Genomic DNA, 18728 nt, shown 5'->3' with positions numbered 1-18728 from the left:
TTTTCGCCTCGAGGGTGAGCCCCTAAGTAGTTGACCTACAGTAATCCAGTCTCCACTCTGGTGGAGACTGACCAATCATACACGGTTCGTGGGATGGCGAAAGAACTAGGCATCAGCTACCATGCTTTCTGATGGTTTGAAACGTATTAGAAGGGTCAACGATTGACATAAATGGTCTGTTCTTTATTTTTGCGCAACCAGAATGATCCTTTTTTGGATTGGATGGTCACGTGTGATGAAAAGTGGATACTCTACGATAACAGGAGACATCGATTGAACACCGATGAGCCCCCCAGGCATTTCCCAAAGGGGAAAACCCACCATAAAAAGATCATGGTTACAGTATGGTGGTCAGTGGCTGGTGTGATTCACTACATTTTTCTGCAACCGGACCAAATCATCACAGCAGAATTCTATTGTGAGAAAATCAACGAAATGTACTGAAAATTGCATCAGCAGCAGCTGGCACTGATAAATATAAGAAGTCCGATCCTGCTTCACGACAACGCCTGTCCGTACGTTTCACAAGTTACCGTCCGAAAATTAAACGAATTGAGCATCGAAGTTCTGCCTCATCCACCATACTTTCGACATGACAGGATCTGAAATGTGATCCAGTGTTGCCCAGCTGATTATTACGATAAACTACAGAAACTTTCGTTCCATGTGACTATTTTGATTTTGACGCTCGTCTAAGTTCAAATATTTTCAAAACTGCATACTCGTCAACAAGCTGACACTCCCGAACACCCCATCATTCATCACAACTGTTTTTATGGCGTTTTTTCTGTTTGAATTTCTATCGTTTTTTCTATCACTTTCGTATTGCATACGCAATAATGAAGTATACGTTTTTTTTGCCAATAAGAAATACGTAAGAGGTGTGTTTAACCCCCTCCGCCAAAAAGAGTTAAAAACACCTTCGGAATGAAAACAAAATTTGAAACCTGGAGGCAAAGCTACGGAAAGCTACTTCGAACACATTATATTCAGTATCAAAGAAAATCTCTTCGGTTTCGTCCAACCCTCTTGGACGAAACCGAAGAGATTTTCCTCTGAATGAAAAAAGTTTTGAAAGGAGATGAAAACACGAAAAGCCACTTCGAAATTGAAACGAAAGATTTTCATCATTACAAATTAATTCAGTATCATGAAAAATCTTTTTAGCTCCGTGCAAGAGGGTTGAAGAAACCCCAGAATGATTTTTTTTAATATGGAGAAAAAGAATAGTCAGTTTCAAATGAATATGAATGATTTCTACCATTACATAATACATTCAGTATCAAAGAAAATCTCTTCAGCCCCGTCCAAGAGGGTTAAACACATCTCCGAATTTTTTTTCAATATGAAGGAAAATAGGAGTCACTTTGAAATTTATATGTATAATTCTTATCATTTCAAATTATATTCAGTATCAAGGAACATATTGTAACGAATCTGAAGCCGCCCCTGACCAGTACGCCGGTCGACTCATGGAACAAACACATGACATCACCGCGAAGGAATGCAGTCGGGAATCGCCGGTAAAATTCTAGTACCGAACCGACTACAGAATTCTAGAAAGGACCGTTACCTATATAGCACGTCTTCTCGACCCAAAAGGACAGTTCAGAAAGTCAATCGAGCGGCTAAACAAGAAATTCAAATAGTGGAAATGAATTGAGCGTTAGTTACTAAGTGTTGTAATGAATAAATTAGTTTGTGATTAGTGAAATATTGTTGGAAATAAATATGATTAAGACAGTTAATTCTTTAATTTGTCATAATTGGTGATAAGAAGTGGATTTGTAAAATAAATCTGAGCGCTTGGTGGAAAATCTTTGTAATACGGTGAAATTGACTATAAGTCTTATTTGTTCGCGCAGAGAGACTGGTGATTCGTTGTTTCGCGAAGTGGACAGTACCGTACCACGGAAATATAAACTGATATACCTTTCTCCCGAAAAATAGACTTGTGAAAGTGAATAAGTGTTTGGGATTCGATTATAATAAGTGGACATATACAGTTTTGTGGAAAATAGACAATAAACGACAAAATGTGTTCCAGGAAAGTGCGCCTAACGGACTTGAAAGTCGCCGAATTGAAACAAAAATTGGAGGAGAGGTAGCTAGATTGTTCTGGAAAGAAATCAGTACTCCAGAATTGACTGTGGGATGACTTGACTGAATCAGGAGATCAGGGGCTGATTTGAGTTCAATAATGAGCAAACTTGATGAACTTCAACAAAATTCGAATAGCTTGAAGGAAGAACTTCTTGAAAATGCAGAAGGCTTAAAGAAAGAACTTTGTTGTGTGGCAAGTCTACTCGAAAAAAGGATAGGAACCATCGTGACAGAGATACACAAAAGGAGGAAGGAAATGAACACGGAAGTAGAGGAAATCAAAGGCGGACTTCAAGCAGAAATCAGTAAGATGAAGGAAGCAGTTAGCAATTTGTGAAAATAAGTCGTTGATTCTGCCCACAACACATAAACTAAAACCGAAAACTCAGTTGCGGCCGAGCATGAATACTGTGTAGTGTTACTTCCATCGAACTTCACAGTGCAGATATGGGGAGTCCTGCAGGTATTGACAACATGATGATATTTCGGGGCGAAACGTCTCCAAGAAGGGGGCATTGTAACGAATCTGAAGCCGCCCTTGACCAGTACGGCGGCCGACTCATGGAACAAACACATGACATCACCGCGAAAGAATGCAGTCGGGAATCACCGGTAAAATTCTAGTACCGAACCGACTACAGAATTCTAGAAAAGACGTACGTCGGGAAGACGTACGAAGACGTACGTCTTCCCGACCCAAGAGGGCAGTTCAGAAAGTGAATCGAGCGGCTAAACAAGAAATTCAAATAGTGGAATTGAATTAAGTGTTGTAATAAATAAATTAGTTTGTGATTAGTGAAATATTGTTGGAAATAAATTTGTTTGAGAGAGTTGATTCTTTAATTTGTCACAAAATTTTTAGCCCCGCCCAATACAGTTAAACAAATCTTCGGAATGACAAAACATTTTGAATCATGAACGTAATGAAAAGGCACCTTGGAATTATTATAAATAGTTACTATCATTTTACATTATATTTAGTATCAAGGAAAATTATTTCGAACTCGTCCAAGAGAGTTAAGTATATTTTCACAATGAACTTTTTTTTTAAATATGAAGGAATCGAAAAGCCACTTTGAAATTGATAGATATGAATGTTTTCTATCATTACATATATTTGATAGAATACAATAATTAGCTACTATTGATTCATCGTAATACCTACTTCATTCATTCCATCGTCTTATTGGAGTATGATTTCAAACATTGTATACAAGGTATTCAGAATTTCACTTTTCTGAAACATTTTCTATATCAAAAATCAACCTTTCACGAGATAATTCTGTTTTTTTCAAAAAAGTATACATGCGTGTGTCCACCATAAAACTACAAGATGCCAAACCTTCATTTCAAACATTTACAGAATGTTTATTAGAGATATTATTTGCCATCATGATTTCTATTGAAGATAGGATTTCATATGGAAAAATTATGAATGAAAAAATGTTTATTCTGAATGTTTCATAAAAGAGCAAGGATTCAAAAATATTGCAGGATCTGCATATACAATATTTTCTATATGTCCCCCTTCATAATAGTCCACAGGAGTCACATCGGCGGAACGTGCTGGCTAAAGGTACGGCCCATCATTAGCAATCCACCTAATATCATAAAATAATTGATAGAAAAATACGTCTACAATTTCACAATTATGGGGCGTTGCTCCATCCTGTTGGTATTAAATATTTTCCACATCTTCAATTGATAAAGTATCTACTGTAACTCTCAGAACATGGTGTAGTATGTTACACTATCCTTCATTATTCGAATTTTCCTCATAGATGTACAAACATGGAATCCAATTGTGCTTTTTAACATAAAAAACGTGAAAACTCCAACCTTCTTAGAATTATCGATCACGGGTAAGGTGTGGATTTTCTTCTTCCCAAAAATAAGTATAATGACGATTAGATAATCCATCCATTTTTGATAAACTCAGCTTCATCACTCCATCCATTTTTTTGGGAAATGTGGATATTCCTATCTCTCTATCAGCAACCATTTGCAAAACTCAATTCCACAATGCGAATCCGTGTTTTCCAGATCATGTACCAAATGTTATTTGCCATTTATGCTTTTTCAAAATACGGTGAGCGGTTCTGGATTCTACTGTTAGTTTTTTCCCACAATCTTTCAGAGGAGCATTCGGATTAGCAGCAAAATAACCTAGAACATCTATTTATAACTTCATTATCCATCTGAGGCTTTCGTTTGGTTATTTTTGGAAAAAATTATTCATCATGATGCAAAAACTTTTCAACAGTCTCTTTACCGTATTGTGATTAGGTTTGAGTTTTTTCGGATACCTTTTGGCAAACAACCTGCATGTCCGGTCGATAATTCGATTACATTCATCATAGATCACAATCACATTTTAAAAAAAAATTTGTTTGTATAACCTAAATGGGACATTTTGCACATGAATACACATGAATAAAATACACTTCGGTATTATACAAATGACAACATCAAAAAATCAGCAACTACCATCATTTGTTTCCATTGCATTCTTATTGTATTAAACGGCTTATGAGTCGATAAATGAAATATTTCATCCAATATCCTAGATGAAATCAGTCGTGCTGTAAATAATAGTTTGATGAAGAGAGTTAATAAATGCCGGAAAGTTAACGGAAATGTCTTCGAACATTTAATTTGAAATTGTTTTTATATTTTGTGTGAAAGACAATGCAATAGTTTTGAATTTCCGCTCTTTCATGAAACATTTAGAATAAACATTTTTATTTTATTTGTTCATTCATCCTGTATTCAATAAAAACCATGATGGCAAATTAAAAGCTCTAATTAACTTTTTTTATTGTTCGAAATGAAGATTTCGTAGCCCGTAGTTTCATTATGGACAATATGGACATGCGCATGTTTTATTTGTTCAATAAAATATCTTGTGAATCGTTGAATTTTGATATAGGGAATGTTCCATAAAAATGAGTCAAAATTATCTTGGAATTTTAAAAATAGCCTAAATTATCGGGTGTTCAATTTGAAAAACGAGTTTTGTCCCATTTTTATATCTTCAGAATTAGTCATCAATTCCCAATACCTTATATAACATTTTGAAAATTTTATTTCTACGAGACGACGAAATGAAGTATTTTGATGAATCAATAATAGCTCTTTTATGTATTCCATGAAACATTTAAAAAAACTATATTTGCCAATTTTCAGTGTATGAATCCTATTATTTCTCAAAATACGGCTAACCGACAATCATCACGCTGTACCCTGTATATATATGGAGAGAAATTTTGTATATATGAACTATGAGAAACTGAAGGTAGGTCCTTTGAATCATCGAAAGTGAAAGCTTTTGTCAGTCGATGGTTATTTGATAAAGCAGTTTTCAATCGCGAATACGAAAACATGTAACTGAACTGTTTTGTAATTTTCATTAGAAGAAAGGTGTCAACACCCTTTCGACACTTGATTTGAACATCCAAATGCCTGAAATATTTTGTTTTTCAAGACGTTTCCCTTTCACTAAAATCTGCATTCTTTCACGAATGCCATTATATTTACATATAGATTCATCCCCTAGCCCCAGACTTCGAACGCAAATATGTTTTATTACTTCTTTCGAAAGATATCCTCTGAAGGGTTGTCAACATTTTTCGATGGTACATTTTCAAGCAAGGTGGTACACAGATAATTCTTTAAGAATACATGTTTCGAAAATTCTTAACTCTAACAATAAATAATACTTTCAAGCTTCAATGCATCTAGTATTACAATAGGTATCGTTTTATGGCCTGTTAGCGCGTAATATCAACAAAATAGTAATGATTTATATTCATAAATATTACATCATAAACCATTTTACATGTTATGAAATATACAGATTGTTCAAAAAAATACCTTTTCGCTCTCTTTACATATTTTTAATATATAATAAAGTTAGAATTATCCTATATTACGAAACTCCTACTGGTAAATTCATTAGTCTTCCATTTGTGAATTTAGTGGTAAATTACTTTTATACTGTGGAAATTGTGAATATCATATCATTCAACAATTATGTGATTGTGGGTGGTTTTTTGATCTCACAAATGAATTTGAGTAAACAAAAATCATAAAATATCTCCTGGAATATTGCTTAAAAAAATTTCTCGCTTTAGGTGATTGTCATCTTCTACCCGAAAGAAGTTTATTTTTGAAAACTTCCACAGACATATTAATGATCTCACTACTAGTGAAAATTCACAATGTTTGCCGATACGTCACACTTCTATGACATGAAAAAATACAAACACACTTTCAACACAAAAAAATACTGATTTTCAAGTACAAACTTCTAGAGTCCAAGGCACTTGACTCGTTTTTCAACGAAATACTTCTGCTTTATGTAACTGTAGTTTTGATATATTTTTTCATAGATTTTCTAGAAAAGTAAAATTATCTTTGGTGAGAATACTGTTGGTTACGTTATGTTGGTTATGTACATACAATTGGAATAATCAACTTTTTGTACATTGAAGGGAAACCTGAAAAGTGTATTAGTAACTAGATGTATTCTGTGAAAGTTTTAATGGATAAATGGTAGGAAATTGGCATAGTGTCATTGACTGAAAATGGCTTCCATTTTTAGGGTGTTTTATTTCAAACGCAAATGATTTTGGTACAATTGTTTTCAAAATTGATAAACAATGTTTTAAAAAACTCGTTTAGTTTTATGTTGTATATGTCTCAGAAATACGGTGCATTCCATTTAAAACGAGTCACACTGAATAACTTTGGGTACAATGATTTGCGTGAAAAATAAAAAAACACGTCAACCACAGTATACAGGGGGACACATTTTGACATATTCACATATAATGTTACTTCCCCTATCGCACCCATCGAGCATGTCACCAATTTTTTTAAATGGATCACCCTATATCATTTCGCATTATCAGATGCTCCATGATGAGCAAATTTCAATAAAGTATAAAACATATGGTCTGAAGCTTATGGTTCGGGAGCTACATATTATTTGAGGAAAAATAAAAAAAACACCTCAACAATAGTATACAAGGAGATATATTATGACATATCCACATTTGATTCAACTTTTCCTATCGCACCCCCAGAGCATGTCACATTTTTTTTAATGGATCAATTGTTTTGTATTATCAGATGTTCCATGATGAACAGATTTCAACAAAGTAGAATACATTTTGGTTTGAAGCTCATAGTTTGGAAGCTGAAAATTATTTGAGTTAAAAATTAGCCACCCGCAATGAACTTTTTTACAATCTGTTACCTTGGTTTCATAGTTGTTTTCGTGAAGTATTCTTCAAAAAAGTGTTATTTTGCCTAGTTAAGTTTGAATTCGATATTCTCTTCATTTTATATTTGTCTCATTTTACAATAACGATTACGTACCAGGTGATGTTAAAATATGTGCTTGAGAAGCAATGGTTCAAACGCTTCGAAAATGGATTGAAATAATGAGTTCGTACTACCACAATAGAAATAGTGCTAGAGCTGCTGCCCGTATGCTCAATGATAATAATCATCCAGAAAAAAATTTACGACACAAATTCGTTTTGGAATTTTATCACTCATTTTATCACAAAACAAAGCCATGCCCTTACCTCTACAGATATGCCCAAATCAATAGAATCACTGCAGCATCATTCATCTTTTGCAGCATCTATCCTATAAACATTAAAATTCCTCTTGTCTGGATGATTTCCAAGTGCAATACTCAATTGATCACCCTTTCGAAGCATAGTACACCATCAGCAGTTATACAGAAAACATTCTCAAAGTCAGTCACTTCGAAATATTGATCCTTCAATCATGTATATTCAAACGCTTCCAAAACAAATGATGGGGTTAGTGCAGCAGTTATAACGACCACGACAAAATATACTTTTAGTCTACCACCTCTGCCTCCACAGCTGAACTTTACGCCATTGAAACTGCTCTAGCACACTGCAATAGATATTGACGGACTCACTTAACTTAATTCATGGGGTTCACCAACTAGATGTACCCCAAAAATACTACTCTATTACAAATCAAAGGAGTACTTGCAGAACTAAGCTACATTAGGAAAAGAGTGGAAATAGTCTGGGTACTATCTCGCACAGGTATTAAAGGCAACGAAATCACTGACGCAGAAGCTAGAACTTCCATTACATATCCAGGAACATATCAAGTCTCCCAGGTTCCACACAAAGATCTTTTTAAAGGCATTATAAAACTAATATTCAAACGATGGAAAGAACTGTGGAGCTTCTCAACCTCCAATAAAGTCAAAGAAATCAATTCAAACCTAGTTATAAACAATTACCGTAATTTCAGTCGGAGACAACAAGTCATTCTCACCCGACTACGCATTGGCCACATATGGTATACACATCTACATCTCATCAAAAAAAACAACAAACCACAAAAATAGGGCAATACATATTAAAATTATGTTTTTGTTTGAATATATACCTACTAACGAAACACTATGCGAGAGGGACGCTTTTCACATTGATTTTGAAATATTTTCGAGAATATTGGTCATTCATGGATCTAAATTCGCAAAACATATTGTTATAGAATTTGAAATTTAATGATTTTTTCTCTGATTTGGTATTCTTGTACCGTTACAATATTAAATCATATGCAATCGAAGATCGTGTAAAGTAATGATATAGAAAAATTTCTATCAAATATATCCACTAAGAAGTGGTAGAATTCTGAAACTGTTTTGGAAAATGATGGACAGTGGTACGTAACATGCTAATAATTCAATATGGCGTTTTGCAGCGTAAGCATTCCTTTGAAAATATAGAAAAAATGAACATTTCCTTCCTCCCACCAATCTGAACTCTATTCAGTTGTCTCACAGGGCTCTAATCTGAGTCCACTGATGATGACTTATATGACTGCAAACTACGTGATACTATACGCAGATGATACGACTTGAGCGGTGAATGTGAATAGCCCTGAGGAGCTTCAAGATAATAATAAATAGATTATCTACTAAATGATGCATTAAAAATTCACTAATAGTAAACTCAGATGAGACTGTATGCATGCACATATGAACATATATCTTCAGATCATGTTATGGATTATGAAAATACAAAAATTTTAGCAGTTGCAAATAATAAAGTCAAAAGGATATTTCTAGAAATGGTTCACATAAGTAAAAATAATAATAACTTAAACAAAAAATCAGAAATACAAAATTTAAGTCAAATTTACAATCATATTTTAACTTTTAATCAATAAAATCAAACAAATAACTTTAATATAAAAAAAATTATATATCACTTACATCATTAAAATCTCACTGTATTTGCAAATATCTTAAAAAATCACACTTTCTCTGGTGCTGTGACACCAAATTTGCATTTGACTTTTCGGCTTTTGTATGTTTGGATTTATATACCAATTTATATTTTAAACTAACTTTGGTGAGTCTCTTTTAATATTTACTGTATAATGTTTGCATCATACTTTTTGTAGATATTCTTGATAAAGGAAAAAATACATTTCCGAAAGCTTGAATAACAGAAAATAGTGTTTCTATAGCCCACAGAGATTTATATATATATATATATATATATATATATATATATATATATATATATATATATATATATATATATAATATATATTATGCATGGATAACTTCTGTTTTACATTTTTCCCTACCAAAGCTGAATTGATCCATTGATGAAAACTATGAGTAGTTGGCTATAATTTCTTCCAAACATGTTTCAATCAAATTAACAACTGTTGTCAATGATTTTACGTAGGAACCTGATAAGGGGCACCTGACACAAATATTTAAAATTGAGAAACTGATTTTAATTATATATACATACTGTTAATTGAGATGAGTAGAATATTCCTTATTAGTTTTTCGGCCACTGTACCTGAAAATTGTTGAAAATTGTTTGACGACAGTAGAACAGATACTTTTTTTTTCATATTCTCACAGTTCCGCAGAAAGGAATCAAATTCTTTTTTGGCAAGTAAATACAATATATTTTCCATAACCCTATATCAAATTTCTAAAAAGGAGCTACTTGATAGGATCTTTATCATTATTTACAGTTTTCAGTGACGATAAAATGTTCCTTTATTTATTAACTTCAGACGGAACAAACTTATCTAATTTACTGTTTACCGTATCGTTTGAAAATGCCACAGAACCATTTTACATCTCTGGATCCTGTTTTACCACATCCAACATCACTTTTACCACCACCACCTTCGAATCTGTTGAAATGAAATATATCAACGAAATATTTCACAAGTACATTCACTCCGTGTAAACTGATTTGCACAAAGATTGGAAAATTCATTTCAGATAAGTGAACCTGCTCATATCCCGTCCCAGCGAATACTGTTTTAACCATGAGAACATCTAGCCAGAGGAAGGAAATAAAATAGCCAAACGTGATCGTGCCAAATTACACATTTACTAGAATGCCCTTTCTTCATCCACACATACTCATTCAGACAAGCACTTCACCTCCTCGAACGTGACCTTTTATAGGGTTGCGCCCGTGAATATTTATCTCCAATTAACTGAGAGATTTGGTGAGCTGGATGTTTGGATGTGCACGTTTCGTTCTAGTCTAGCTTTCACAGTCGTTTCATTGGTGTGGCCTAATCGTAGGACTCTATTTCCCAAGGAGTCTGCACAGAGAAAATTTATTTCAAATCTCTTTTTGAGTAGTTTTGTTTTGAATATTACTGGAGTTTAATTGCAACACCAAACCGTTATTTTTAACACCTCCACACGTGTTTCAACCACCAAATGATCATCTTCAAGAGGAACATTACTATACCAAAGGTTCCAAACAGTGCATCACAAGTAGTTTTATTTTATCAAAAGCTGGCAATTTTAACAAAAATACCCAATAATACAAGCACGAACAATTGAACGAAAGTAATTTTGTGAAGAAAACACATAATTAGGTACTAATGAATATATATTTCTACTACACATCAAACCATTAAAGAATGGTTAAAAATTTTGGGTATCATAGAATGTATATATTTTTGAAAGAGAATGTTCATCTAGATTCACTCATATATTTCAAAATGAATGCAATAGAAGATAAACAGCTAGATGGCTCTATGAACAGCACCACCAAGCCAACAATATCCGATTCAACAACCACCGACATCTTTAAAAACTAATGTTATACCTTATATTCCTGACTACCTGAAAAAAACACAAAATAACGGATGAAAAATAAAAGATTGAATTTATAATATACCTTGTTCTTTTGACAAAAGTTAGTGTTGAATATGAAAATCACACCAGAAATATGTGATTGAAAAGATCAAAATTGTCAGAACACGTTTTGAAATTATCTACATCTTATAGTTTGATGCTGAGTGTCAGTGATTTCTTTGAAGCATATGTTCGTAACTATAGTTCACTCATTATACTTCGCTAGATGGATTTATTCAGAATATTTTATTGAGAGCTCCAAAGTAAGTGAAATCATAGTTCCTTCAATTTTTGCCACTTTACGTGTAGGTAGATACTTGTAGCCTCACGAGAATAACAGCTTTCGATGAAAGTAGACAGAAATTTTTGGGAATTCATAATCATATAATTGAGAAATCTGACCTCACTGAGAATTTAAAACTGTTAGATAGATGATGGAATATGAAATCGATAATTTAAAAATCCATCACATTTGGCATATGCACCATGATTTACTGTTAAACAAAGTGTCATAAAGTGGGTGTGCACCCACTATATGACTTTTTTCCATTTCTAAAACTTGGAATTGAGAATCTGAAAAGCATACAGGAATCATTTTTGCATATTTTGAATAAGTGTTGGAAAGTTATGTTCAAAAATGGAAGATGCGCCAAATAGTGTTTTCACCGAATAACCGAATACTGTTCGGTTTAACCTTTACCGAACCGGATATTTGGCCTAATTATTTGGTTTAAATATTGATTTGAGGTTTGAAAGTAAATGTAAATGTAAATTCAGTAAGAAAATTTTCATTTTGAGTTTAAAAATAAAAGTTGATATAATTAAAGTTCAAAAATAAATATTGTTTTCATTTGAGGTTTGGAAATACATGTTGGTTTGTAGTTTAACTGCTTTATTTTATCAGTTTTATTCAACACATTCTTCATAGGATTTCTTTGAAAGTTGTTCCTTTGCATGATCTACGCATCTTTGTATTGGATAACTTTTTTAAATTGATTACTTCCTTTCTTTCTTTGGAAGATTCCCACATTTTTTGTATCAAAATGGAGAAGTGGAAAGCCAAAACTTTACTTTCCCAAAAATTAACCGCTAAAAATATACCTCTTTCAATTTAAACAAGACTCCTTTGGCTGGGAGTCAATCAAATAAGCGAATGAATGTCATTATGATGTCATCGACGACATGAGTGGATCAAACTCATTTCGTGACATAAGGTCGTAATGTTATGAATGAATTGTGAGTTTTTTCTTATAATGTTATCATGTATTTATTGAAGAGCTGATAAGGCAAGTATCTTACAGCGAAACATCTGATGACTATCAGTGAGGATAACAGTCTTTCATGTAAGTGAAATTTTACCTCTTTCATTTTTCATTTAATATATTGTGTAAGAATCCTGTGAATGATATCTGATTCAATTCCATAATGAACGTGTAGAATTCAAACTGAATGGAGAAAAGTGTTTTCTGTATAATTCAGTGTTCATATAAAAGTATTTGTTTCGTATAATTCAATTTTTTTGCATCAAGATTGATGGGTAGACAAACAAAACCTTTCTTTTCCATAAATCTTACATAAGTTTTGTCTTTTAGTTCTATACAAAGTCGTGTAGCCAAGAAAATAGAAATACTTGAACTAAGTATATTCGGCACCAAAATCGAATGATTCGGCCGAATACAAATAGTGAAAAATATGCCGAATACACCGAATACCGAATGTCAAACGAATATTTGGCGCATCACTATTAAAAAGCCAATTTTAAAAATTTTCGAATTCAAGATTATTTCTCTACATTATTGATTATCGAGAATGTTTCAGGAAGTATATTATTGATTATAAATAACACCAACTTTGACGAGTACTGGATGAAAATCAATCCTACTTAGTTGAACCAGTTTAAATGTAAAGCTATACAGTGTAGGGAAACTCGTCATAAAAAATTATTATGTGAAAATTGAATAATCATTATCATGGATAATATTATTTATTGATCTTGTTTTTAGTAATCGGACATCTAGCGATTGCATCAAAAGCATTCAAATAACACTTTTGTTCATGGCTGCGTATTGTTGAGAATTGTCTCATCATGGATTGTTACTTTGTTACTGGAGTTCATATTATGTGTGTGTTATTGAAATTATGATGTAATTACATCCAGAAATGATAGTTTTTTTAACATTGTTATACTTGGTAAAAAATAATTATTTATATACTTTCAGAATACTAAACTTTATATCTTCGATTGACCCATAATCAATGACAATTATTGAACTTCAATCGAACTCTATTGAATAATGGGGAGAGAAAGATGCAGTAGGTGTATAAAAAAATCTTCATTTACTGGATCTCAAGAAATCGTGACCGATGGCAAAGGGCGACCCATCAAGGGCCAGGAATTCACGTTTTCATTTTTTGTACAATCGAGCATGGTACATTGTGATGTTAAGAGGAAAAGTGGCTGTAGATTTTTTGGATGTCAAGCATGTAGATCAAATCCGATGATGTAAGGTAACTTTTGGATATCATATTCAGATCAAGAACCATCAATACAAGTAGATATAAGAAATTCAACTGATACCTAAGTAATGAAATCTTGGATTTTCAGTTGATATACATTTTGAATACTCAATTTCTTATGTGGTGTGTTCTGTTGCTATTACACGTCCCGTCCCTCTGTAATCATTGGAATTCATTAAACTAGCTTTTCAGCCTGGTACCTATCTATTCTTTTAAAAGAACACAGTTCTTTCATATTTTGAGGTCTTATATAATTTTAGGTTATTAAACACATCTTTCGGATCAGAAACTAGGAATTCCGATGAAGAAGAGCAGAGTTGTTTAAACGAATTCGTATGTCATTTCGATTTTACTCTACTCAATCGAAGATATATATGAGACTCAAAATTATCTTGATTGAATCTCAGATCTTGTAGGTACCCTCTCTGAAACCACAAAGATCACAATAAAACAATTCTGGATGAATCCTAACATGATGAAACAGATATAGTTGTTTTTGAATAACTATCCAAAACGATATTCGTTTATGTATTTTCGGCAACCAGTTAGACAAATGCTATTCAAAAAGTCAACAAATCATCGATATCGATCGATAGTCATTCTAGGCTTATTGCGACTACTCAGGACAAATGTCTGTCCAACATAAGAAGGTATAACTAATGACATTATTTTCTCTTGGTTTCCTATTTATATTTTAAAAAAGCATGCTTGCTTTGGTTGTGCTAAGCATTAGAGGGAAAAACAGAATTAAATTGGAAGACTTAGACTTGAGAGAAATGGAAAACTACAAATTTGTTAAATTTATCCATTCAACTTTGATGTGTCGTCTTGTCAGATCCGTGGCAGTATTAGAATTGGATGCAACCATTTTATTTGGTCAAGTTTACTACTTTGAAAATCTTCAACTTTCAATTTCTTAAATTCTGATAATAATAATGATTATCAAGGGGAATCGAATGTTGATAAAATTATGAGAAAAATTTTGAATGATTCATCTCTTCATATATATATACAGACATAAAAATAAGTAAACAATGATTCAAACCTAAATTTAACATAAATCGTTAAAAGATTTCCTCTGATGAATGAATTTTTGCTGATATATCGATATAGAAATAAGTTGAGAAATCGCTTCTGTTATAGGTATATATAGAAATGTTCTTGGGGTGTTATTTGAAAGAACACAGGTTGATATTAACAATACCAACACAGACTAACAACTCTTTAAAAATAGGTATACCAGACATATTTAGATAAATAATCAAAGCTTTTCATAATATGTTCGATTATAATTTGATATACGTAGAGAAAACGGACGTTTTGAAATTATTTTCGGTTTTTATCCATTGGAATTTCAATCATAGATATTAAAACTAACAAAAAAGGTAGCAGTGATTGGTTGAAGAATGGAGAATGAATATTCAACTCAAAATAGGTATTCCAGTAAAGTTTCTTTTGAGCATAATATACCCGTTATATCGCTTGCGCTGATAATAGAGAAACTGAATCTGAAGTTATGATGTATTTGATGTGAGAGAACCAAAACGTTTATATAGTTTTCTCAAATTACATATCATATGTATACAGACAACATTCTGTCTGGACCCAATTATATGATCCACGCTGCTGAAGTAGCGGTCTATCGTCTAACTTACTTTTTTTATTGTCCGAGCTATGCACCCAAATATCACAAATATACTTTCGATTTTCATTTGGGTATTAAACCTTTTCCAAGAATATTGTAAGATTTTTATCATATTAGCTTCTATCCAAAATTTCCTAGGTAAACAGATTTCGATCGTAAATACTTTGCTGTTTCGAAAAATGATTCGTCTGTTCTATCTACTGCAGGTAGATTGATACATTTTCCAACAATATACATTAAAAGATATTTGTGAAATGAACGCCATTATTTTTAAATGAACTTTCAGCAAGTGTGTATTTCCAGAAAGAAATTTATAATTTCATCACCTTGAATATAATTTATTCCATTCTAAAATCAATTACTGAATCAATTAATTGCCTTGTGGAACATCTTATTTGAAATTCATTCATTATGAAGCTGTCGAAAGAAGTTTTACAAAAAATAACTCCTCATTGGTATCAGTGGTTTCAAATGTTCTTTAAAAGTATAGGGGCACAGGTATTGTAGGTTTACTTATTATTATCAACATTCAACTTCCAACTGGATATTGTCAACTGTAATGATAATTCATGTGACAAATTGAATCGTGTCTGGATTCCAATTGAATTTCATTCACTTTCAATGAATGAATGACTATTCTAAGGACTATTTCATTAGTTCGGATTTCCATTGTCTGATATAGGTAATATAAATTTGAAATCCTTGAAAAAAATTAAAAAGATTAACCGAAAATAACAATTTTATCAAACAAAAAACTGAAATTACAAAGAAATAACATACAAGCAACAACCAAATAAAATAAAAAAATTGGAATATTAATAAAAGTTGAAAATTAAAAAATTGAAAAATATTATAAACAAAAAATGAAAAATAAAAATTAAAAAATTACGAACCAAGTTACGTTACGACGTTTCGATTGTTAGTATCCACAATTGAAACGTCGTGACGTAACTTGGTTTGGAATCTTTCAATTTTTAATTTTTATTTTTCATTTTTTGTTGATATTTTTTAATTTTCAGCTTTTATGAATATTCCAATTTTTGTATTTTTTTGGTTGTTCCTTATATGTTATTTCTTTGTAATTTCAGTTTTTTGTTTAATAAAATTGTTATTTTCGGTCAATCTTTTTAATTTTTTTCAAGGATTTCAAATCAATTTATATTATATCAGACAATGGAAGTCCAAACTAATGAAGTACACCACGAAACATTGTCAACCACCTTCAAACAAACGTATTCCAAGGACTCTTACGAAGATCCTAGGATGTTGAAGGGAAAAATATCATAAAGCGTCATCACTGTTTGTACTGTGAGTATAATTACATTTTTATTTGGTTTCAATTAGCCAGAAAAATTGTCGGTTCGAAAGAACACATAACATGATTATTATATTGCCTATTGAAGTTATTTTTGATAATTATATTGTTTCTAATGAAAACAATATTTCTGTAAAATTAGAACCGAAGTAATGTGAGTTTCACTAACCCAGTTAGCAACATTAGGGGATTACTAAAATCTGATAAGTTTCGCAGTAAGTACCTCTTTTCAATCCAGTGGTTAAAATTTTGCCCATCAATATTATTGGTGATGTCGAAAAAATTGTAATATTGTTTATGTAACTAAACCGATTACCAATTAGCAGTTTTTTATGTAGGCTATCTTTCAATGCATGTTCAATTCAATGATCAATGTATGAATATTTGAATGTTATTTACTTCAGCAGGAAAACTTTGAAAAGATCATAATCGATCGGAACCTTTCGAGTACCTACAGAACCTTTATTATGCAAATTGAACAATTTCCTCCAGATTTCTAAACATTTTTACGAAAACATATTATATTTCAGAACTTCATACAATATTTCTGTTTAGAGAAAAAATAGATCCTCAACGTTGTTGATTGGAATGTGTAGTTTGTATGGTTGAACCAATTATTGGCTAAAGTATTATAAAACGCTGTGAGTTCCAAGAATGAACTAATATAGAAGCAGTATTCGAGAAATATGATTATTTACGATTCAAAGTCACTTACCAGAAAAATAAAGTCACAGTCTCAGAACAACACAGGAAAAATCACTCAAACCACTGCAAAAGTCCAAACATGTTCTTGAAATAAAACACACAAAGCGTATGTTTAAATATTTCCCTATTAGGAAAATGTCCAAACGTCGGTGAATAATCCGTGAGCTCACGGTTTAGACATGAACTGGTCCGGGAGGATGTTAAAACGCGCGTATACGAACGCTGAAGGCGGGCTTCAAAACGGGGACTGTCTCTTTCTATGAAACCGGTGCTCTGCAAGATGCATGGGTGATCTCTGATGTGTGTGAATTGTCAGAATATATGGCACATATATGTGCGATGGGCGGAATTCATTTGATGAGGTGAGAGACTAGTAGGGGTTTTGTTTGCATCGACCCTACTGTGAGCAGCAGAGAGTTAAGTAAAAGTTTCACGTTCCGTTAAGTGATTATGAATGAGTAGTAAGTATATTTAAATGCAAAATTTGTGTTAATTTGATACAATTTTACAATTGGAACTTCTGGGGTAAACTAATCAAAAGTACCTACTTTTAGAAAAAAGTTTGCTGCGGCTTTAATGAAAATAACATAAACTACTAGACATGTTATAGTTTTCTACTTCTCCTTCTTTATACAAAAAGGTGTGCGTTTCCTGACGCCTGACAGAAGTGATAATTTAAAATAATCTAATTTGAACTATTTAATATCGAAATTGTTTAACTTGAGAAAAGCTCAGGTTATTACTTAAATTTTATGTATATTAATTTTTTATTGATTATTTTGTGTATGTATATATATTATAGCTACCATGCATAAGCCAATTGTTACTTTTGTAGGTTTAAATAATAATACTGATAATGTACTTAGAGAAAATTAGTACCTATCGTTATTTTTAAACTACGTTCCATATTATAAAAGAATATTACGTGCTTGCTTTGTATCGAGGAACCAATACAAATCAAAACATAACAATACCTAACAATACAATACACAAAAAAATACAGATTCTTAGAAACAATGTACCTAGAAAAATACCAACACAATGTAACCCAAGTAGAGTCAAATCATTTAGTGAGACAACTGGATGAAAGGAGAGGACAAATACCTGATAAACCCTAATTAATGAACAATCAACAACAATAACAAATTCACTAAGGCGATCTAACCATATAAAAAAACAAACAAGAAGATAAAACGTTCAGTTTTCCCAGCAAGAAAAATGTGATATGTCAGAATTCTACTTGGTTT

General features: G+C 32.2%; 1 protein-coding gene across 2 annotated transcripts in view; it reads right to left on the bottom strand.

The window, feature by feature from the left end:
• The window catches only part of sim (bHLH transcription factor single-minded), a 197641-nt gene extending 179846 nt beyond the window's left edge, over nt 1-17795 (bottom strand). The window contains exon 1 of one of the 2 annotated variants that reach the window (XM_074170323.1): nt 17492-17795. Coding sequence is in view for 1 of the 2 variants with exons in the window: in XM_074170322.1 (XP_074026423.1) it covers nt 10241-10472 (232 nt within the window). In the remaining variant the exon portion in view is untranslated. Of the gene's footprint in view, nt 1-10240; nt 10595-17491 lie in introns of those variants that run through there. The other variant, XM_074170322.1, reaches the window with a different exon arrangement.
• Nucleotides 17796-18728: the final 933 nt, after the last annotated feature.

The sequence above is a fragment of the Leptinotarsa decemlineata genome, unplaced genomic scaffold (assembly GCF_025532065.1).
Source record: "Leptinotarsa decemlineata unplaced genomic scaffold, Ldec_3_MD MMD2_P_RNA_scaffold_8, whole genome shotgun sequence".
Taxonomy (NCBI): Eukaryota; Metazoa; Arthropoda; class Insecta; order Coleoptera; family Chrysomelidae; genus Leptinotarsa; species Leptinotarsa decemlineata.
The sequence above is the reverse complement of the archived record's forward strand: the minus strand, read 5'-3'. Positions and strand labels throughout refer to the sequence as shown.